The 24,076-nt window shown below is 35.3% G+C and overlaps 1 protein-coding gene across 4 annotated transcripts in view; it reads right to left on the bottom strand.

The window, feature by feature from the left end:
* Positions 1-24,076, bottom strand: part of VPS13B (vacuolar protein sorting 13 homolog B) — a 436,535-nt gene that overhangs the window by 220,129 nt on the left and 192,330 nt on the right. For 3 of the 4 annotated variants that reach the window (XR_014226320.1, XM_082279593.1, XM_082279595.1), the window contains exons 20-21: positions 17,687-17,796; positions 9,033-9,180 (exon numbers count right to left, since the gene is read on the bottom strand). Coding sequence is in view for 3 of the 4 variants with exons in the window: in XM_082279593.1 (XP_082135719.1) it covers positions 9,033-9,180; positions 17,687-17,796 (258 nt within the window). In the remaining variant the exon portion in view is untranslated. The remainder of the gene's footprint in view (positions 1-9,032; positions 9,181-17,686; positions 17,797-24,076) is intronic. The other variant, XM_082279594.1, reaches the window with a different exon arrangement.

The following is a 24,076-nucleotide window of genomic DNA, read 5'->3' as shown; positions in this document are numbered from 1 at the left end:
TCTACTTACAGCTAGCAATTAAACTAAAGGGGGGTGCCTTATTCCTGATTTCTATGTGGTACAGGCCTATCAGGTCTCAATCTCTCTGGCACAAGATGGACTCATTTCTCCAGTCCCACTGTGTGCCTCAGATACCTCATGCATTAAGAAGGCAGAAGCTTCTTTCTGGCTGGAAAAGGTTATCCTGCTGCAGGCAAACCCACACTTTCACTGATGCTCAAAAGCTCAGAGCGCTCCTACTTCAGGACAGGTCACAGACAGACACCCAGGCAGCAAGACTCTCTCCTCCATCAGATTTCATGACTGTACCCAAAATGTGTCTGTCCCATGACCTCAGCAAGCTGGGCAAGCTTTCCTTCCAACATCACATCATCTGTCATACAGCTTCTCACACACCAGAAGGGAGCTAAGCTGAGGAAAATGCTGGTGCAATCTGACCACAGTTACCAAGAGGCCATGACAGCAAAACACATTAAAGGAAAAAAGCAATCCAAGGAAAGTGCACTCTTACTACATGGCTCTTTTTCTAGAAAGATTTTTCTTCTACTAAAATTGGAAGCAGTCTGCAGAGAGTCAAAGTACTCATTGGGATTTCTTTAGCAGGTACTCAGTTTCATGCATTAGATATGTCTTTCCATAAAAAAACAAAATAAAAAATACTAAAGTGTTTGCAACAAATGCAACACCCTAAGGAACTGATCAAGGGGTCTAAAGGACTAGAAATGAGATCAAAATATAGTGGAGGAGAAAATTCAAACTTTAAACCCCCCCCCCCCCCAAAATCAAAATGGCCTACAGATACATACATATATATTTTGGTTTTGTTTTTGTTTTTTTTACAGATGATGAATTGTTTTCCTCATATGTAAAAAACCCCCAAAATTACTCCCCTAATTAATCCCCAAACAGCCACCACCTTCTAAAGACCTGCAACTTTTTGTAAATCAGCAGGTTTTTGGTTTTGTGTACTAATAAAAGTAAAAATTCAGTGAAACTTGTTACATAAAAGCTTGTTTGTCCATACGTTTGCCTTCCAATTTTCCTCACAAGTCTCTATATTTTTATACTTGCAACACAGTAGAACTAAACATATGTGTTTATAAAGATATTTGAAGGCATTACAAATCATCCACACTTTTGTGTAAGTGTATATGACAACCAAAGAAATTCTGGTCCAAATATAATATACTTCCATTATATAATTTTATTCTGTGATTTAATATTAAAAAATTTTACATATACAAGGAATCGCAAAAGCACAGAGGAATATCTTGTTAAAATACTTCCTATCTTAATGCACTATTTTTCCCATCATTCAATTTCAAAGCAGCAGCTCACTGAAACCATGCTGAGAAGCTCAAACCTGCATTTACCAATATTTTCTGAACCATCAGTACCCGTCAGAAGTCTTTCGCAAATATTCACATTTTATTTTTGAGGTGTCTTAAGACAAGTTATTCCCCACACTTCCATTCCTGGATGAATGATACTTGAATTATTCATATAACTGATATTTTTTTCCTAAGAATCGACTATGGTAATTACTTTTTGAAGTTTGCACTCTCCATCAGAATGCTTGAGAATAAAAGCAGTACTTAAATGACAGCAGGAAGTCCTTTTAAGCTTATAAAAATATGCAATATATTTGCCAGCATACTGAGTAGTCTTTGCATAAATAATTTCTTTACTGGCCTTTGAGCATTCTTGAATTCTACTTTACTAACACTGCAGATAACACATTACTTTTATCAAGATAATAACTGAGCCACACAGTCCCTGGCAAAGCAAGAGAGTGAGTCCCTTACATGCAGGACAATGGCAGCAGAGAGGTATAATGACTGAATTTGTATGGTCACCCAATGAGTTAACAGCAGAGTAAGTGTTAAAACACAGAGGCTTTTAACATGTGTCAATAAACAAAGACAAATGTGATATTAATGTTGTGCAACAAGAAAGGATCTTTCTGGGTGAAAGTGTATGTTGGCTAGGGAATGCCTATGGTCAGCATTTTCTCCCACCAAATTTTTAATGATTGCTGCACTGTTTCTGGCAAAAAATACCTATTCGGTTCTGGGAACAAAAATAAAATAGGACTGACACTTTTGTACAAATCAAAACCAGCCATTCAGAGGCCAAATTGAGCTACCATATTAGTAATTACAAAAATGTGATATTTGTGTGTTCATATCTAAAGTCCGCATCTGAATTTATCTTAATATCAGTTACCATTCCAAATACAATTTATACCATGAAGTAAGAATTTCAGCTTTTGGATCTGCAGTAAGTTCTGATAAATGTGGAATTCTGCCTAGTACTCTGCCTTTTTAAAAACACACAAAGTTCCTTAGAATTATAAATATAATTTAAAAATAAACAACTATTTGCTCTCTCTCAACACTGAATTTCTTCATAGAGTAAGAATGTTTGATATATGACATTGGCTTTGAGTCACTAACGTTTCTGAAATCCACACAGTGAACTGAAGAAATCATGCCACCATAACAAAAATGTTAAACGTTTTACTAGCTGACAAAACTCGGAACTATATCATTTTTGATATAGATATGTGACTGTCCAGCCATTTAAAACTTTCCATAAATCACCTGTGCCTGGACACCTTCCTTTTAAATAATCCAAGAACTAAAGCCCATTTATAAAAATCCTAGTATTTTCAGGTACCCTAGGTAAATGTGCATCAGATTTAAATTCCTGATTTTACTTATTCCTTCAAGTACGTTACTTAACCTGTTTAGCATCTATTTAATTTCATTCATCTTCCCAAATTAATCATCAGTCATACATTTCATAGTAGGCATGAATAAACGATAATCATTCAGTTCATTGAGCAGAAATAGTGACCTACTAATTCAAATACTTCAGATAATCCATTGATTTCTTACCAGCCAGATTTCTCTCACATTTGCCAGTTTTTTGCATTCCAACAGCTCATTTTAGCAGGAATCTAACTACATTCTAGCTGTACTTTAAGAAAAACAAAATCAGTAACTGCATCCAGTTTTGCTATGTACAGGTCCTATTCTGCTACACTGAAACTTTTCAGTAGAAACTTTATTAACTTAAGACAAAACTTCAAATAAAAACATCAATTTGTCTGGAATCAGCTGTTCTAAATAAAATAGAGACATGTCTAAATTTAAAGCCTTGTCCCTTCTTCAGTTTTATGTAGTAGTATTTAATAGTGGTTCAGAAATATCCCATGTATACTTTGAAGAAATTTTAAGAATTCAGTAAAGCTTTCAAAATCGAATTACTAGCAATTCCCATAAACCCCAAGAAATTCCAGTTATAGTAAGTATCTAACTTAAGCAACTTAAGTTTTATTATATCTACACTACCAAATGTTAAGAAGTGATTGAAAGGAAGGATGGGGATCTTTCTTTGCCTGGTTTCTTATGGAAAGAAGGCTTATGCAATCCTATATTCTCTGCGAATGCATGCAATTCATTTAGTTGTCCTGTAACTCCTTAGGTATTTGCTGGTCAAATTCAAAAGCGTAGTATTTTAAAGATACTGTTTCTACAAGTTCTGGGAAAATAAGTAAGAGAGGTAAACCAGCAAGAAATTGACAAAAGGAGTGCTGCCCTTATTAGAATTCAGGTGATTTATACAGAACAGAAAACATAAAGGCTATCTAAGACAAGAGGTCTCAATTTTCTTGCTATTACACCATCCTCCATCTACTTGAAATACAAATAGTGGACTAGGTGTAACAGCATTTTTAAATATTTCAAACTCTTTAATTATTTCTCTGTAAGAACATAATTCCAAAGAACAAAATATCAGTGTTGCAGACAACAAGAGATTTTTCCAAAATGCAATGCTTTTATATCCTTTATTTCTCTCCATATGCACATACTCTTATGCAACACATCTACACTTCCTGCAGAAGGAAACAAGGCTGGATTCTCTTCTCAGCTTTGAACTTGGAACTAATACTGAATTTGTAGTGGAATTAAAAGACCAGTTTGCTGTGTGTGAAGTGCAGACCCGGTCTATGAAAAATGTTGCCCCAAACCCACCACTGTTTCATTCTCTTTTGCAAATGCCCTTCCAATCCATCCACCAGACAATAAAATGGAGCAGTCAGGTGCTAGACATAGCAATGAAAAACATCTGCTTCCTTTTGCAGGCCTAAAGTACACTCATGACAGGGCTGAAATGCAGTCACCACCTGTACCACGAACAAACATCTCACTATTGCATAACAGCGATCAGCAAAATTTTGTTTGACAAGTGTATGTTCAGTCATGGGACAAAGCAGTCAGTTTTCAGATAACAGGTTATGGAGCTTACTCCAACCAGAAAGTTAGTGACTTCTTAGAAGATACATTAAATTCCATTTACCTACCTGTTCTCTGGCTATAAGAAAAGCCAGCTTTCAGGATTCTGAGTGACCTTTTCAACCTCTCTAAAGTAGCCTCCTTCATCAAAGGCATTCTTCATACTAAGAGCATGTGTGAGGCTACTTTCCCACTGTTACTGAAAAATTAGATGCCAGAGTCACTGGATTATACCTCATAAGGTAATGTTAAATTTGTATCTGCGATATCATGGTTACTTCCACACTGATAAATGTTGGATGTCATGGTAGATGTTAGTGAAATTAAATTTCAGTGTCATGGCTAAAAAAAGACCTCACCAGGAGGCAGTAAAAAATCCAAACTACAAAACCCCCATATTCAATTCCATCTTTGATCATGAAAAATGCTGTATTTTTCAAACAAAATGTGAAAATAATTATAAAAAATAATATGAATGAAAATTACAGATTATTTTAGTAATGAACAAGCACACATCCTGAATGTGTGAAAACAGACACTTGGGCTTAAATCACTATTCAGTAGTGTGCCCAAGACAGCTTTCAAGGATTGACCTATTCATCTACTGCAGCCCACACTATCTTCCTGCATAAGTATGTTACATATATTACACAATTACACACTTACATAGCAATCATTTTTCCTCTATCGAGACATGAGAGCTCTACCTCTATACACAGCTGTAGGTCTCTGGATCACTAATCATTGAACATGGAACTGCTGAATTGCTGAGAATGGGAGGAAAAGTGGGTGGACAGACAAACAGAAGTAACCTTTTTTTTCAATATTCTTTATCACCTTACTTGTTCACAGCCACATCATACCAGATTCAAACAATATATTCCATTATCTTACTCTGGTTGTGAAGCCACTGTGGTTAAGGAGATTTATAAATAACTACAGTTCGAGACTTAAGAACAGTAACCCTGGATTTTCACAGATGCCATATAGATAGTAGTTTTGCTCTTTTCCCATGCTACATTTTTGGCAAGGTGTCAGCAGCCATTAACTAATAAACTGAACTCAAGATCAACGTTTTAAATAATTTTACAGCTGTAATTACAAACTGCATTAATTTAGTACATAGGGTTGGTTTCCAGCAGTTCTCAAGGGAGTGACTGCTGAGATCATGCTAGACCTGAAAAGAATTAATTCAAAATCACAACCTGAATACCATGATTTTCAGATAAATCAATCTGCAAAGATCATGCATATGTACACATTATCAATGTAGGATCTCAGTTTTCTGACAGCTTAGAACATGTGTAGCTAAAGCCCTGATGATTAATAAAGATGAGTTGTACAAGGATCACTGCCTCTTTATCTAGAATGCTTTTGTAGAGTTGGTAACATTTGATGTCCTAGATGTATAATCAGTGTGGTATTCCTGTTATAAAAAGGTGACACAAATAATGAAAGAAAACTCAGACAGAAAGTAGGTGAAATTAACAGAGAAGAAATAAATTGAAAGATGGTGGGAGTGAGTGAGCCAGAAAAATTAGAAAGAAGAAAAATCACAGGCACTCTATTTTTAGTTTAATAAACTTTGGTCACTCATTCATCATGTTCTAACACATTAGACAGCTGTAAAGAAACAAATTTTGAAAGAAAGAATACACTGAAACTTCTCTGAGAACGGGATCTCACCTTTCACATTTGCATCCAACCTTTTCTAACCTCTGTAACTGGTAGCTTTGTAATCAGAGATCTTTTATTTCAGAGACACAAAATATGTGTTAGCTTCTACTGTCCCCTGAATCTTCCACTACAAAGCCACTTTTTACAAACCTGGCACGAGGAAACTCTACAGGAAAAGATTCCAACATCACATGAAGTTTCAGGGGACTATACACAGAACAAGCCTGCATGGCACTGCAGCATTACATGACTCTTTTTAATTAAGGGAAATCTGTGTGGTCTACTGAAGCAGACAGCATCTCTTCAATTAATTTAATTACTATACAAGGCATTTCCTCTTTGACATTAATTTTGTATTTTTAAGTCATAATTTTTGCACATAAATATCAAATATTTCTGCTATATTGTACCTGCCATTTTATCTCCAGAGTATAACAAATACATAAACATTTTAAAACACAGGTGTGCTGGGTTTAGGCTGGGGTAAGGTTAATTTTCTTCGCGGTGGCTAGTACAGGGCTGTGTTTTGAATTTGTGCTGAACACAGGTTGACAATATAGTGATGGTTTTGCTATTGCTGAGCAGGGCTTACACAGAGCCAAGGCCTTTTCTGCTTTTTGTACTGACACAGTGGCAGGGGACTGGGCTTTTATGGGAGGTTGGGAGGAGACACAGCCAGGACAAGTGACCCAAACTGACCAAAGGGATATTCCAGTCCATATGACATCACGCTCAGTAAAGCTGTGAGAAGGTGGAAGGGGAGTGATGGAGTTTGTCTTCCCAAGTCACCATTGCACCTGATGGGGCCCTGCTCTCCTGGAGATGCCTGAAAACCTCCCTGCCCATGGGAAGCAGTGAATTAACTCCTTGTTTTGCTTTGCTTGTGTGTGTGACTTTTGCTTTCTGGATTAAACTGTCTTTATCTCAACCCACGAGTTTTCCAGCTTTTACCCTTCCAAGTCTCTCCACAATCCTATTGCTGGGGGAATGAGCGAGCGGCTGCTTTGCTGGCTGGGGTTAAACCATGACAACAGGCTGACCTTCAATACAGTAGTGTCAGGCACACTGCCTCTTAAAAATAAACCCAGTAGACCCTCTGATATGTATATATAGATTCACTTGAAAAAACAGTGCATTTTTTCAACAATTTTAAGTTGAAAATTAATGAAACCAAATTCAATAATCTCTTCTTTAGAAGACCACTTCTAATTCCAAAAAAAGAAAATGCTTAGTCAATGTTCTCGCTTGAGAGAATTAGTATCATCACCTCTCATTTCTATAGTATCAAACTCTATGCTGCAAAATTATTAATAGAGAAGCCAAATATCTACTTAATTTCAAAAAATCGTCAGCATCTAGGCTAAACTTATTGGATAAATTGAATGAGTAAAGCAAGTGGCAGATAACAAATGAAATCTACAAATGAACTTTTAATTTTTGCAGCAATGTGTGTTGTCAGTAACTGAAAACAGATCTTCATATTGACTTCAAACTAAAAAGGTGAAAGAAGTTAAGATGCACAGAAACCCCTCTTTTGCTTTTATGACATTTTTTATAATTTATAATTTCATTTTATTATTTCTCATACACACAACCCTGCCCCCTAAAAGAAAAACGGGCATCCATGGCATTTCTAGATTTTGAACAATAATATTTTCTTTTATATTCTGGTGTGATCAGAGAAGATAATACTCAAAGTGAGGAATAACAAACACTAAAGAACTAAAATGGCTACTGTGCTGAGCAGGTACCAGACTGGGACACTAATTTTCAAAATCCAAGTACAAAGCTATTTCTGCAAACTACATGCCTGCTTTTTATAAACTGGTTAAATAAATGAAGAAAAAATAAATCTAGAATCTACTCATGCAAATAGCTGGGTTTGAATGTCAAATGTTCAAAATAACGGAAGTTTTTCTAGTGAATTACACCTTTGTGCTTTGCAGGCACAAGTAGAATTAACATCAAGAAGAAGCAAATCATATAATTTATGATGTTGATAAAGCAGAACAGATGATAAATACTGTTAAAAGAAGAATATGCCTGGTACAGTCATTTCATCACAGGCAAGAATAAAGTAAATGCATAGATGAATTGTAAAAATAAATGGGTAAATGGTAAAAATGAAGGATATTCATGAATGAAATGGAAGTCGTTGACATTAATCTGCTGTCTTACTACCAGTGACAACATGACAACCCACTAATATTCAGCAAATAGATTTTCTGAGTTAGCCCCTTTTAATCACAAAATAACATTTAACTAGACAATTACTGAACAAGACTGCAATCTTAGTTTCAGCAGACAACATCTTGAAGTGCTTTATGATAATCTGAAAATAAACATCAATGCAAAGAAAAAGAGAATTTGTTCAGTGTATTTCAGAAGGATCACTAAAAGTCTCAGCTGGATAGTAATTTTTTTTGGATGATCACCTACTTTACTACTTGCCAATAGTACCATATGAATAAACACACTAGAAATTGAAAAAAAAATATATCATCTTGATTAGTGATAATGAAGTTTCACTTTAGATTCTTAAGTGGCCAGAAAATACTCCTAAAATAAATAATTTCTTGAACTCCATAAGCAGAAGTGCCAACAAATGCACTTTCTATGGGTGACTGATTTTGAAAACAGTGAATTTTAACTGTTTATGCACAAGTCTTGACTTCCACAGATGCCAGACTTTAAGCAGTGTAAACAGACTGACTGAAATTAGAGATTAATCACAGTATGAAGTCTGACAAAATTATGGACTAAATATCAAGGTGAATAGCAGATATTCTCTTGAAAGCAGATCTCATTTATCTCATTTTACAAAATGTGTTATGTGAGACTATAAGGGCCCCAAAGAGAGCCCGAAACAAAAATGAGAATAAACATGTATTTGAAAATTATACATTTGATTAGTTTTAATGTTAAAGGTTTTAATTTCTCTAAAGCCGGAAGTTTTTCCACAGTACTTGCACAGCTGACGCTGTTCAGTTGTGGAGGCATGTAAGTGAGGAAGGTTGCAGATGCACAATGGATAGTTTCAATTAAGTGATATACCTGTTACTGTTTTTGTTTTGACAGGACTGCTGGCATACTCAGAGGCTTGATTTGACTGCTGCCTTGCCAAAGGTGCACTTCCAACTGATGCTTCATCCTCTTTCTTTCGAGTTATCGACACACCAAGCGGAACAGCTCCTGCAGACTGCTAGAAAAAGAAGCACCTCGTGAACCACTAAAAACCAAAACACATTAATATTGAATTATGGCACTGTCAGGAGAAACCTGTTTTAAACTACGTATTTTGAAATGTATAGAAGACAACTTGAAACACTGATTGGAGCACAAATATTTTGAAAACAAATTGAAATGAAATGTGCTACATTCAGACTTGCACTTGTAGTTCTTTATTTCAGTCCTGTTAGTCTGAGGAAAAGCTCTATGAAAACAAAAAAGTGAAATAAAACTAACTTAGAGTACCATGGTTGTTAGCCAACAAAAAATCATATGAATAAACCTGGCTGATGACTGAAGTAAAATAATTATCTAAATGTTTAATGGAAACTGGAAAATTTTAGCCAGTTATGAAGACCCAAAGGAATTTATTAACCTTCAATAAAGTTCAAAATACAGGATGTATGGATATTTCCACATTATTGTGCTTCTTCTAAAAATTTTAAATATAAGATTTAACTGACTGCTACTGATTTTGAATTGTTTTGTCTTTCAAGCATATCAATAAATGAGAAATTGCTCAAAATGGGAAACTGCTATACAAAACTAAAGACATTAAAACCAAGTTTGAAGGACTGCATCCTTATTTTAAGATTAGGAAAGAGTGATGTGTATTAATCCACACGGGTTCTGGAACAAATGAAAAGAGTCTATTGGCTTTGTTGTTACTCTTTCATTAATGCAAGCTAGAAAAGACAAAATTATTAAAAACAATTCGATCTTCCATGTTGCTATACAGTTGGCACTTAACATTTTGCTGTAACATCAGCTGCTATGTAAATTGCAGATGCATCCCAGTTGACAAAAGCCCAATACTTCTACCGCTGATTTTGCAGAGGGTTATCATTTAAAGATGACAAAGTTTTTTTCTAAAGATCAGACATTAGGATTACACGCATCTTAATTTTTGTGTAATTTAATTTTGTTCATATTGGAGTGAAAATGTAATCCATATAACTGCATAATGAGAAACCTCACACATTGCATTAGGAATCTCTGTGGGAAACAAATTCGTGTGAGGCGGGCAATGTGCTTGTAAATTTTCTCCAATAGAAAACAGATCATCGAATCAAGCAGTGTGCAATATGTGCACACATACAAAACCCCAAAACAAACAGAAAAATCACTTAATTGAAGGGGAATGACTTCCAAACGCCTTCACCATTTTCCACTATAAAAGTAAATTAAAATAAGACAATCAACTATTTAATCCTACTCCAGTGAAAACAATCAATTTATACATACAGTGGTATGCAAAGTTAATAGAAAAATACTAATGTCAATGACAAACAGAACTCTCATCTCTCCTCCTCCCTCTATATGTACAGTCATTAGCTTTGTCTCCAAAAGCACTAAAAAGCTTTTCTGGAATACAGTAACATGCCACCTTGGCATACCCTCTAGTTACAACACCAACAAAAATCCCCATCAGCTTTGAAAAGACAACCTTTACACCACAGAAATACGTCCCGCTTGCATACAGGGAAAGGATTTGAAGTTTTGTAAACTTTCATCAGACATTTTACACCACTTATTTTCAAAATCTCGCAATTTATCTGATACAACCTTTCATAAGGCATAGCCATCTGCAGCTTTCCCATGACAGCAACTGTTGAGCCGTGATTTGGCAATTCCGGATGTAACATTGCAAGAACACTGACTTGCCAAAGTGAAGCAAGAATTATGGAAGAATGAATGCAGACACTACAGGACAGTACAAAAGACAACAGGATGGAAATACCGCCTGAAGAAGCTGTATCTATTTCTGAACCACTGAAGAAATGGATCAGCAAAATATAATAAGTTACACCACTAGTCAAAGAGTGAAAAACATCAAGGCTATCACAGCCAGATAAAGCTGGAAAAAATTATGACTGAATATTGAGTGCTGATCTGGACAATAAAACAGCTGTTTTATCTTTGCTCACTGAAATCAAGCCTGATGTTGCTGCTGATGACGCCCAGTACAATCTTGTCAGGTTTTTGGCAAAAGATTTCTGGTTAAAAGAATCCAGAAGATGAAAGATCAGTGTTGAACTATATGGAAAAGGATCATCAAGATTTGGGGTTTAGCCACAAACTGATTAGGAAATTGTGGCTTGGGAAATAGCAGATGACAAGAGCCCCACAGCTGTAGGAGAAGATGAATCTGATGGGAAAGGAGACATTGCAGGCTAGTGTTATCATAAGCATTTCATCAAAAATCCAAAATTTTGGAATCCAAAAAGCCAGCCATAAAGTATGCAGTAAAGCTTAAATACACCTACTTGGGATTAAGCTTTATGGTTACTAATTGGTAGTGTTATAGAAGATAAAAAGCATGTAACAAAGTTCTGAAACTACAGCAGCATTTATATGAGGCTGTTCTGTTGACACAAAGTCAAAATCAGATCCTGTTCTAGAATACTGACAGTTCTATCAATGCAAGAATGCAATGCAATTATATACAGAATACTAAAATAATAAAAATTCATGGAATTCAAAATAAGAAAGCTTACTATTTTTCAAATGTAATTATTACAATTAGGTTTTTAAGCAGTGGCTGAAAAACTACAGACAAGCAATCCTTTTCTTAATTTAATTTTTATAGGCACAAATAATCTGACATTACACACCATATTAAGTATGTGTACACAAAACACACACACACTTAAGCATGCAAATAGATCAACAGATACTTTTTTTTTTTCTTTACTTCATACTATGTGGTCAACTTTGGAAATGATAAAGATCTAAAACCAGAGAAAGGCTTGGAAAAATAATAGCTGAAAAAAAACTTGCCAAAAATACAATGGGCCAAAGTATTTCCTGATTTATGTGGAGACATGCCAGCTAACTAAAGCTAAAATATACTATAAAGAGGACTAATTTGCCTTAGGTGAATTAATATTTTATTTTTCTTGGGATTTTTTGTAATTAAATATTTTATTTCTGAATTATAATTTCCTACAAGTGTGAGGCTGAAGAGACTGCAGGCAGATCTAGGAACATGAGATATAAGTTTTACAGAAAACTTGAACAACTGAGCAGACAAGTAACTTTCATTTGAGGGATGCCTATACAGTCACCTCCCTAATATCAAACCAAAGGCAAAAGAATATTCCAAGATAGGAACCTAAATATTATCACTGGCTTGTGAAATGTCAAATTCAAAAGCCTCAGCCCAGACATGGGCTGCTGTCTTTGAGATGGTACTAAACCCAGTTATCCCATATGGTGGATGCTGCATGCACACAGCCCAATGTTTACATGTGCAGGAGCTTGCAACCAGCAAGGAAGAAAAATAAACAAAGTCTTTGGAGTGGGGAGAGAGAGCAGTTCTGCTCAAGACATGGTGTTTATTGAACATCTAAGATCACTTTCATGCAATCACTATCTAGCTCAGAGAAGAATATTTACCCTTGCTTACAGGACTGTCCAAACTGTACCAGAATGAGCTGTGACTGCCAGAAGGATCCACCCTGTGTACCTTGCAGCAAGTTCTAATGACATGAAATTGCAATCACTGCTTGACTACCAAGTTACATCTAAGTGTTTTGATTTCTCAGATTACTAATACACCTAAATTTTTTTCAGAGAGTTCAAACAAAGCAAGGCATTAGGCCTAGTTCCCAATTAAAATGAAATGAATGAATAAAATTGCATTAATTAAAATTAATTGCTAAATAAAAAGACTAGGCTTGCTTAACCCCTGGGGTTCACAAAACCACCTTCTTTCCTGGCAGGTGAACTTGCTAATTCAGATGAAATTCTATGACTGCTTCAGGTATGCATTTCAGGTATTGGGAAAGTGTTCTGCTGAGATAAAAGACTGATCACTGATTAGCTGTAATGTTTCCAAACCTATGCGATGGACTGATGTCAGCCAAGAAACCCCTCATTTTCACCAACTGATGAAAGCATTCCATCACCAGTTTCAAGGGGCCTCTGAAAGCAGAAAATACAAGGTTTGAGTTTCATGTAGCTTTAGTTCTTTAAGCAAGCAGCAACTTCATTTCTGTATCCTTCAGAAACTTAAATGCTTTCCATGGGGTAAGAGGTGACGGAACCTGATAGGGGTAAACACAGTGCTTCTGACCTGCAAGCAATACCAGAAATCAAAATCTATTACAATTTGAGAAGTCTCAAAATTATCACCAAGAGGATAATTATGTTTACTGTAGAAACATGCTTGTTTTATCAAAGCCTTTCCAGCTATTTATCAAGGTAAAAGAGAAAAACGAGGCAACACAGCTCTGCCCTCAACAGCTGACTTTGCTGCAACATGGAAAAATACTAAGTTTGGGTACTGAAACTTCCTCTTACATTGTGTCATTCATTCATTGCCATTCATTATCAGAAGCATTTGGCTCTTAAAGCATCAAGGATGTGCAATATTCCAAAAGTCATTCTTAGACTGAACAATTTAAAGGCTCGACTCATTCTACAAGAGTCTACTGATCAAGCCAAGATGATAAAATTACTTCATCTTAGTCAAAAATTCTAGGGAGATCTCTGGTGCAGACTTGTGAATGAAGTACCACCTGAAGTACACACACATCAAGACTGATACTACCTTCAGTTCACAATGAACTTTCCATAAAGCTGTGAAAGGATTTTATAACAAAGTAAAATTCCTAAGATAATGGTAGAGAAAAAAGAAAATGAGCAGAGAAAAAGCAGAGTTGAAGAAAAAAAATATTAAATTGAATTGTTAATGACTGACTTTTTAATCTACCTACACAGCTGACAAAAAATTCTTGGGTTTGAATTGGGATACAGTCTTCCAAGGTGCAGATGTTCATGAGAAGAGGGAGAAATCTGGATTCTGAAATCAGGTAGGTGTATTACATTCCAGTGTTTTTAAAGCATGATGAATCTGGAATGAGTGACTTATATGACTAATAATGTTCAACCTGACCTCTTGGGTTTAGATCTATTCTGTTACTGAAATGCTCCTTAAACTATGTAGTAACACATGCACATGTATGGAACAGCCAAAAAAACCTGACAGAAATATGAGCAATACAGATTTATATTACACATCTATGTGTGCATATTTCTGGTAATTCAGTCTTTCCCTAAAATTATGCATCTTACCTCACAGAAATCAATACTGTAAGAAAAGTATTGACAAGTTACAAAGGCTTTACAGTAATGTGCATTTGAGAAAGATGGCATGCAATCATTTATAAATTTATTGCAAAAAGTATCACACATACTGACTGTCCCATATCAAAGTATAGCTAAGGCTCCTTATCAAGGAAAAGAAACTTCAAAATTTTATCTTGTAAAGCTAAGTATGGGCTTTTACAAGAGAGCAAATATATGAAAAACAGCATTGGTTTACAAAATTAAAGCCACAGTTGAAAAATTCTTAAAAAATAGTCATAATAAAATATTAAAGAATAGCTAAAAATTACTAGAAAAAAGGCCTTGCTTCCACAAGACTCAACTGAAGAAAATCTTCCAAAAATGTCAAAATAAAATATTAAATTACTGGAAACAAGGCCTTTAAAATTGGCTTTATTTTGCTTTTTGTTTGGGAGGCATTGTTAACAAACTATAAACAGCATGAGTACAAGAAGTCACTCTGTAGTGGTATCTTTGTCAAATTCTGTTCAAATTAACCTTTCATGGGGCATTTATAAAGAATTTACCTTTTCAACAGGGCACTCAGACTAAAAAAACGCAAGGGGTTTAAGCAGATAAGCAACTGGTGCACAAACTGCTCCCACACTGAGTGTCGCTACACTTACAGCTCATTTTACAAAAACCATCTGTACAGACTAAAGTATTCTTAAAAATGAACATGAATATACTGGCCTCAGTTATTGCACCAGTTCTACAGTTATTAGCTGCTGGGCAGCAAGATGCCAACAGAGCTTTGGCTAGCAGTAGGACAACAGCAATAAATGAAGAAAGGTGATCCTCACTGGGCTGCATGTACCCCCACATCCCAGCACAGCAGTCAGTCATTGTTCTGTTCCAGCTGAATAAAATCTCAGTGAGGCCAAAGAGAATTACATTTCTCAGTGGCTTCATCATATTAATCTTAAAGAAGACACAGCATGGCTTTATGAAAAAGACATTGAAATGTTATGAGTTTTGTAAAACTGCAGCTTGTTATGTTCCGTATTTCTAACTTTTCATGCTTTCAGATAAAACCAGTTATAACAGACACGGTGAGGATTTCAGTAGATAAAAAATACATGTACCACCAAATTGGCATTATAAACCTAAACCTAAAATCCCAGAATAATAGTTAAAAGGCAAATATGAAGAAGTTCATACGTAAAGGTGTCCCCTCCCTGTGGGGAGCCAGACAATCCCAGCCCTGTCTTTTACGCAATCAGAAATTTACATGACTATAGTTGTACCCTGAAATAAATTAATATTTTCATTTAACTTATTGTATCAAGTACTAACATTATGAGTTAAATGTATACACAAGAGCCAAATGTACTGAAAGGTTTTCTAACTCTGTGTTCTCAGATAGAAGTCACAACTTTGACTTACTCAAAATGACAGCGCAAAACCATTGTATTAAGTAGACATTAAAACTTAAAATATCTTAAGATCTCTGAATCATACAAAGAACTTCTAAAGAAAGTATTTTCTTTTTTTTCTGTTGCAATTGTATAAGACTGACAGTTAGAATAGAGGAAGAAAAGAACTCTACCAATCAATAACATTTTGACCATAACTTTTGCTTGAAAGCATCATATCTTTTGGCTATTCTGTTAAATGTTCAAAAATGAGGAAGGCTTTATAGAGCATTTTTGTTTGGTTATATTAATTAGACTGTGGTAACAAGCTGAGTTTTTCCAAAAAATAATGCACAAGGCCTAACTTTGACTAGAATCCTTATTCTAGGATAATTATAGCATTACATAAAGAAAAAATCTGTGGTTAAGGCTAATTTAATACAGGTATAGTTTTCTTTTCAAATAAAGTTTCTTCATGACTGCTACAGACACTTTAATTCGTATTATTACATGCCGTCCATTACCACAGTTATGTTAATGATGAAAATAGTATGACATTGACAGTTGGGTTTATAAACTCATATTTAAAATAATTTCAAATTTCTAAGACATTCTAAACGCTAATAACATTAGAATTGTGATACAGTAATTTTAATCACGAAAAAATTTAGAAGACTGTATAAGGTAATGACACAAGTTACAAAATAAATACTTAAACAAAATCTGGCTAAAAATGTTTCCACTGATGATCAAAACCTGGGACAAACAAGTTTCCTAATGCAGTCACTTAACCCATCTAGTCACCCAGTATCAAAAGAGAAAGCATCAACTAACAGCTGATTAAATACAGTGATGTTAAAGACACTTTTATACAAACATTTGAAATAAGCAGGATAAGCAGGATCGATTACATTTTGGAAGGCTACGTAACAGTAAGAAGTAGAAAAATGGTTTGTTTTGCAGAAGAGATATACCAGGAAATGTTGTGCTGCTCCAGTTATGATGCAGGAATGAAGAATAACTCAATACAATTAAAGCAGAGTAAATTTATTAAAACAATAATAAAACTTCACTATCACAGTGAAGTTTTTCAGATGCTGGTGCAGAATGAGCTTAATGGGACTCAAATTAATGTTTGACAACTACTACCCAGCAAGGTCATTTACACACAAGAAACAAATGCTTACAAGTCATGTTTATCCTCCCTTTTCAGGGGCCCAGAATGAAACTTCTCTGACATGCACAGTATTCTATAGCTATGAGACAAATATCGAAAGATTTTTACACTTATCACTTAATAAATGACCACTTGTGAGACAGAACATCACATGACATAAACCACCAGTCTGATCAGTTATAGCAAATTTAAGTTCCAGGAAATTCTGCCAAATAACAGTTATAAGTAAGTCTAGTTTAAGGCAAAACCATTGTTCTTTTCAGGTCAGGAGTATGTGGCATGAAAATTAGGGTTAAGAATATGTCAAAGAAACCATTGTACCACACAGACCCATAGCCTTAGCTTCTTCTTTTTCAAGCACTTCATATGCAAATATGTATTTTGACATGATACAGAATCTGCTACAGTGTTCACTTTGTCAAGTTATGAACTGTATGGTTCATCTCCTATTAAAATGGGGTTTAATAAGAATGCTGACTTTATAACCAGTTATGCAATTATTTGATAGACCATCCCAATATTTAAAATATGATGTACTATTCAGACTCAGGCTTATGAGGTCTCAGTAGTTAAAATTAGTTGCAAAATAATGATCCTAAATGGTGAACACAAACCCACCTTCTTTGTTCTTTTAACTAAAAATGAAAAAATTGTGAAATTAAACTTTTAATATGCCAACTTAACATTTTAAATAATTCAAAATAAGATCAACAGTGCGTGCAAAAAACTACACAGAAGAGGTAACAAACAACAAATACTTGGAAAAATGCACTACCAGGATATATAGAAGTGAAAGCTTCCCCTCTCCCCACCTCTTTTCCTTCAAAAATACATACCTGCTGAATGTGTCTACTAACTCGTTTCTGAGGCTGGTAGATGAGCCAAGTATACAGGACTGGATCAACATTAATTGCTAACCCTTGTACACTGGACAAGAGAACAGCACCTGCATACCATAGAAAAGAGAAAAAAACTGTAAACTACCTTCTCAAGAATCTCCTTATATATATTCAGTTTTCTTGCACACAAATCATCTTTAATGCAGACTTTTTTTTGGCTTGGATTTACATATATAATAAACAATAATACTTAAAGCATAAATGTCAATAACTTACTCAAAGTGAGAAACTTACCAGCACTACCAGTGTTAGGGAAATGTACACATAAAAGAATTGCAGCAACTTGCATTTTGATTTTGCTTAATAATTTTTTGTCAAGAAAAATGCTTGTTTCCACTAAATTGCTTGTGTAACTGAATACACAGAACCCTCAAATTCTCAGCCAACATTAAAACTCTGCAAAAAATGAGTCAAAAAGATCCTTGACAGAAAGGGAAGAATATAATGCATGACTCCCCACAACCTCAATTAAAAAAACCCCATGGTCTAGGACAGTGAGTTCTTTTAATAAAGGCAAGCCTACTTTACACTAGTGCTCTGTCTAAAGCTCAGGACAAACATTTTTCATGTAATAATGGTCATGAATATTTTTTAGAGGATGAGTTAGGCAAAATAAGGCAAATTTTTTAACTCTGACAACACTGGCAGCTTCTGTACTGTGAGCTCTTAGGATTTTCCTAAGCTTTATTATATACATCTTATTTTCTTTAAATCTCACCTTCTAAGACCTAGGACAAGACAGGGCTACTTTATTTCTTAAAAGTAAACTTCTAGTTTCCTTACATTTGTGAAGAAAAACTTACATGGAAAATGTTAAGGCTCAAAAAAGGAGAAAAACTATCTCAGTACCCAGAAACATTAGCATATACATCGAACCATGCACACTGAAACCTAATTTATGAAGCACGATCTCCATTAAACCTGCATTAAAAATCTGATGATACATTGGTGAGGCTTTTTTTCTAATAGTGTATAATAATGATAATGTATCTATTGCAGCAGAACATAATTACAGAGCTGTACAATTCAGAAGAATTCTTCTATTGAAGAAGTGAGGCAAGTAGTAGTAGGCAGCTATCTTTTCACATAAGCTTTGCAATTTTACTACAAATTAATAAATGAAATAATTAAATAAATAACAAAATAAATTTAAAACTAAATCCTGGTTACTAGAAGATCCCAACACCAAATTCCACAGAATTACAGTAGTTCTATAATACCAAGAATCATAGTTCCTAAAGCAATATATACTACATTTACTCTATGGTATATAATGTAATTATGCAGCAATCTGAATTTAATAATAAATTCAAATACATTCAGAAAGCTTGACACACAATTCAATGTACTTTCCAAAAAACAGTAAAAACATGTGCCTCAAAAGACACATCAGAAAAATTATAAATGGGAAATTAATTTTAAAAATATAAGTTATGAGTTTATTGTATATAACAAAATTTTAAAACCGGCTGAATTCCAAGTGCCAGAGGACCCACCAACCTGGGGTGAGACACAAGCAAAGCCTGATAAACACAATGGGAAAATGGCCATCAAGAAGTACACAAAGATAAATCATATGCCTAGCACAGGCTTGGAGCTGGAACACACACTGTGAGGAACTCCTATACACAGACTAGTCCGTGTGAGCTGAAGGTTTTAAATGTCAGTAATAAACCTTAGAAATAAATCTGCAGTTAAAGGAAAAGCCAATGTCAAACATAAAGGGGTAACACACAAGTAAGAGCAGATCCATTGTGGCAGGATGTGCAGGAAACCAGAAAAAGGAAGCAGAAGGCAACAGAGGATTGATAAAATATATGCTACAATCATTATCTTTTATAAGATACTTATATGCCAAAGTAAAAGAATCCTGCATCTTGAAGAGACACCGCCTGTTGTCAGCAGTACTTAATGAAAGGTTTAATATATATGTGATACGACAAGTGGGAGACAGACCTCCCAATGAGTGCAGCATAAAGTCAGCCTACAGGCAAAGTCAACAGAAAATCCCGCATTTCTAGCAGACATCTGAAAAGAAAAATACAGTGTTACTGTAGCGCAACTTTCTAATAACACAGTTTCTTGATTACTGAAAAAAAATAGCTACAACTAGGAAGTTCAATACAATTAAGTCAAGCTTTGAACTGAAACTCTCTTTTCCCTTCAATTAAGTCAACACTAGCACAATCCCATAAAATTCTTCAGTAAGGCCGCACAAAGAGTAAACATTTTTCCAGTTGCCTTTTGATAGCTCGTATCTGGGATATAAAAAAAAATAAACAAAACACGCAAACAAAAAAACCCAGTAAAAGTACTCAGATAAGCAGCTACAAAATTTGTCTTTCAATTTGACTATCAGGTAACTTCGGCTTCCTAAGCCACTTCTGTCACACTAAATTACTGAAATGTACTGCTGTGTTTGCTACTCAGCCACCATATTTAAGGGCAGTTTAATCACCTATGTAAAGTTGTTTTCTGTGTAACAGCTTCCTTCAAAATCAATACCTAGTAAAAAAAGTTTCTCAGATTTGCCTCCTGTTTTCATGCCAAGAAATAAGAATCCTCCCCAGTTTTTAAAGAAGCTCTCACTGATTTGAGGATCAAGCTTGAAGCTGGCAGCAGACTCCTCATATGCCTAAAAAAAAAATTAATTGCTATTCTGTTTCCGTCAAAATGCAAAGCTTGAGTTCCCTGGATTTCATTAAGATTGTGGAGAACTTTCTTCTCTTCCCCTCCCCTTTTCTCCTTTTAATTAAATTTACATTTCAGAAAAAAACAGACCTTAGTCCCATAGCATACTAGGGTTTCCTTTCCAGATCTCAGTTCTGGCCAGAGTTATCTATCACATCTATCTAGTAACAGATTTGAAAAACAAGTATGGACCCAACACCGTGTAATCTTTAATGTTTGAGAATTTCCTGAGTCATGGTGTCATTTGCCAGGCTCAGCTTGGGCAAATAATTTCCTTCCTTCACTAATTCCCACTCTCTCCTGAAGGAACAAAAGATGGGGAGGCTGCGGGCAGGCAGAGGAGGACGACGAACAGAAGGCAGCAGAGCACAGCGATGCTTGGCACTCTCATCCTGTGGATGAGCTTCCTGACGAGACCCCTTGGATGATGACAGCTGCAACAACAGCACTTTCCTTCCCGAGGGATGGGAGCCTGCAGAAGATAACTGGGGCCTCCTGCTTGGGTTGGCCCTGCTGCCACCTCCTCCCACTTGGAGTGCTGAGCATAAGCTGCTGGAAAAGCAGGGAGGAGAGGGGTCACTAGCCTGGGGCTCTCTCCATAGAAACTCAGGGGAAAAAGACAAGTGGTGAAAAAAGGGAATGTGGTACACTTCTGGTGAGGTGGAAGAGGGCACCCACCCTGAGGACACAGCTGGAAAGAACAGAGGCTAGAGGTAAAGACAGGATAGGTGAAATACAGAAGAGTTCAGCAGTAGAGTTGTGGAGATGAGGAATGCTCAGTCATCACGAAAGAACAGGAAAGGGCCTCAAATATCAAAGAGACACAAGAAAAGGATGAAGGAAGCAGGACAGTGAAAGAGGAATGTGGAAGTGAATGAGCACTTTGGGAAGGAGAAGGGAGGCGGCAACCCTTGGCAAAAAATGCTTTTTGGAGATGCACAAACCTTGTGAAAGAGTAAACTGCATTACTGAGTCACTTCTAACAATTTGGAGGAAAAAAATTACTAGGAAGAACAGATAATAAATATTCTTATGATTTATGCGCCTGAAAATGAATTTTTGCAACAGTAAAGGACCACCCTGGCAGATTTTTTTCCAAATTCTGCTCTGTGGGTAAGCAGTATCCAAACACACCTTCATGTTATTTCCAGTAAAAACTTTCAGCAAGGCATTTCAGAAATCCCCCTATAAAATGAACTGAAAAACCTGTAGAGGAAACTCAAGTTTGAGTTGATGTACATTTTCTGTAACGGAGGGATCACAAATATGAACAAATTGAATGACCCACAATAACAACTAATTCTGACAAGCTTTGTATTTTTTTTGTAACTAATTTTAAAAATATTACATCATCTTGCTATATAAACTGCACCATGAATTATTTTAGCACTGAGCACTCATGACTCCTAAATGCCTCAGGACACATGAATGATACGTAGATGCTAACAGGTTGAGTTAGCATCATTAATTTAGTATCCCATTATTTTAAATGATACCTGAAAGAAGAAAGTTTTTTTTTTACTTTTTTTCTTACTGTTTTGAAGGGCATTTTCACTAAGGCATACTGTAAAAATGCCAATCTGACACCTAAGTGAAGAGTTCTATTTTATAAAACTATATAGGTAACTAATTCTTTCTGCTAGCTGACTCAAAGCAGATGCATTGTAAATCCCTAAATGTGAAAATATCTTAAGGGAAAAAGACTCCTCTTTACTACTCTGCTCACTGCCAGTACTGCTGTGGCTCACTTACCCACATTCCAAACAAGCTTTAACAATTAGTTATCCTGTGGCACGACAGCCATTTTCAGTAACATCCCAAAATGAAGAATGACAGCTGAAGATTCAGAAATTGCAGTTACACAGCATAAAAATAATCAAATAACTTTGGTCTAGTTTGGAATACCAAGGGCAAAGTCAATATGATTGTCTTGCAAAACAATCAGCTTGCAAAATAATCAGCTTATCTAAGAGACACTGTCCTGCATTTCATCCTGAATTGCTGAGTCAGACAAGTGAAACAGATACTTCAAGCCTCATCAAAGTTTACGTGACTGTGAAAAATTATTTTTACATTATAGCTGCTACAGTAAGTTAATACCTTTTGCCTAACTATTGAAGTATGTCTGCATGTCTCTACTCAAGGCTGACTTGAATGCCTACAGATGTAAACATTATCCCAATTTTATCTCAGAAAAAAACTCCAAGTCTACTGTACTTGCACAGAGTTTTACATTCACCAAGTGCTTAAAATAACTCTGAGATCAATTAGTTTAGTTGCTTAGACCAATATTAGAATATTTCATTAAAACCAAAGTAGTGGGCTAACACTTTCCCATAAACTAAGGCACTTTGGTGTGTAATATCACAGTTCCCTCATACAAGTTATTCTTTGTCCAAGAATACATACCCCACGATATTTTAGCACTTTTTTTTTTTTTTTAAATTAAAATAGCTTTTGATATTCAGAAACTTTCAGTAAGAATGTACTTCTATGGCTATTGTGACCTTCTAACTCCTACTGAGGTTTATAGCAGAAAACAACTTTTAAAAAGAAGAGGTCAACATCATTATTTTTATTTCAAAAATAGAGAAAGTAAAGCAGAGAACTGCAATTATTAAATCACACAGCAGGACCCAGAGATAAACTTCAGATGTTAAAATTATGTGCCACAGCTAAGTGCCTATTGTAGCTAATAGAAAAAAATAAATGTAGAAGTCCGTCTTGTGTTAATCATAACTAAATCAGACAGGCCTAATTTCAGTTGAATGTTCTGATAAGGCATCATCATCTTTTTAAAGAAAACAATATCCTGTCTTTGTCTATATATATACTCAAATGTGCACAAATGCTGAATAATAGAATTATGATATAGAAGTATACTCAAAGATAAAACATAATGAGGCAAAACACAAAACTCCTGGATACACTGGTTAACACAAAGCGCTGTATGTAAGGCATCATTTTTCAATGCACAAGAAGACACATTTCTGCAAAACAATCTGAAGCAAGCCATATCAAATCAAGGTATGGACAACAACCTTCAGTTATTTCTTATGATCTTGATGTTAAGAATGGAACTAAGTCCATTTAGCATTTTGTCTTTCTTACTGACTAAAAACTTTGTGACATGCTGAGATGAAAGTTTTCACAAAAATGCTAGAATATTAATATTTAACTTGTGTGCTGCGTGTTTTTGAAACAAAAAAAAAAAGTTATCCTGAAAGGCTGCTTTGTTTTCCAAAATCATTTGAGCAAAACTTTAATTTCCTTTAGAGAATATGGTGATGTGGGTTCAGGGAAACAGTTTAATAGGCAGTAAAGATCAAGAAAAAAAGAAAATGTGTAGTATACAGCTGTAGTATACAGAAATATCAGCTTAATTTAAATGATTACGGAATCACCTCTATGAAAATGTAATGGCAATGTTCCTATGCTGAGCTGCATAGCGCCTCTTCTTTAATTCTACGGTTTTATTGCAAGAATGTCTCATTTAAGTATCATTTCCTCCTGTTCACTTTTAGGTCCTGTTTATATATTTAACCATCACACTTACTATTCTGTAAATAAAAGGAAAATGAGGAACTCTAAATTCAACTGACAGAAAGGACTAAACAGACAGAAAGCAAGGATATA

Source organism: Coloeus monedula (genome assembly GCF_965178545.1).
Source record: "Coloeus monedula genome assembly, chromosome: 1".
Taxonomy (NCBI): Eukaryota; Metazoa; Chordata; class Aves; order Passeriformes; family Corvidae; genus Coloeus; species Coloeus monedula.
Note: the sequence above shows the minus strand (reverse complement) of the source record. Positions and strands in the feature narration are given on the sequence as shown.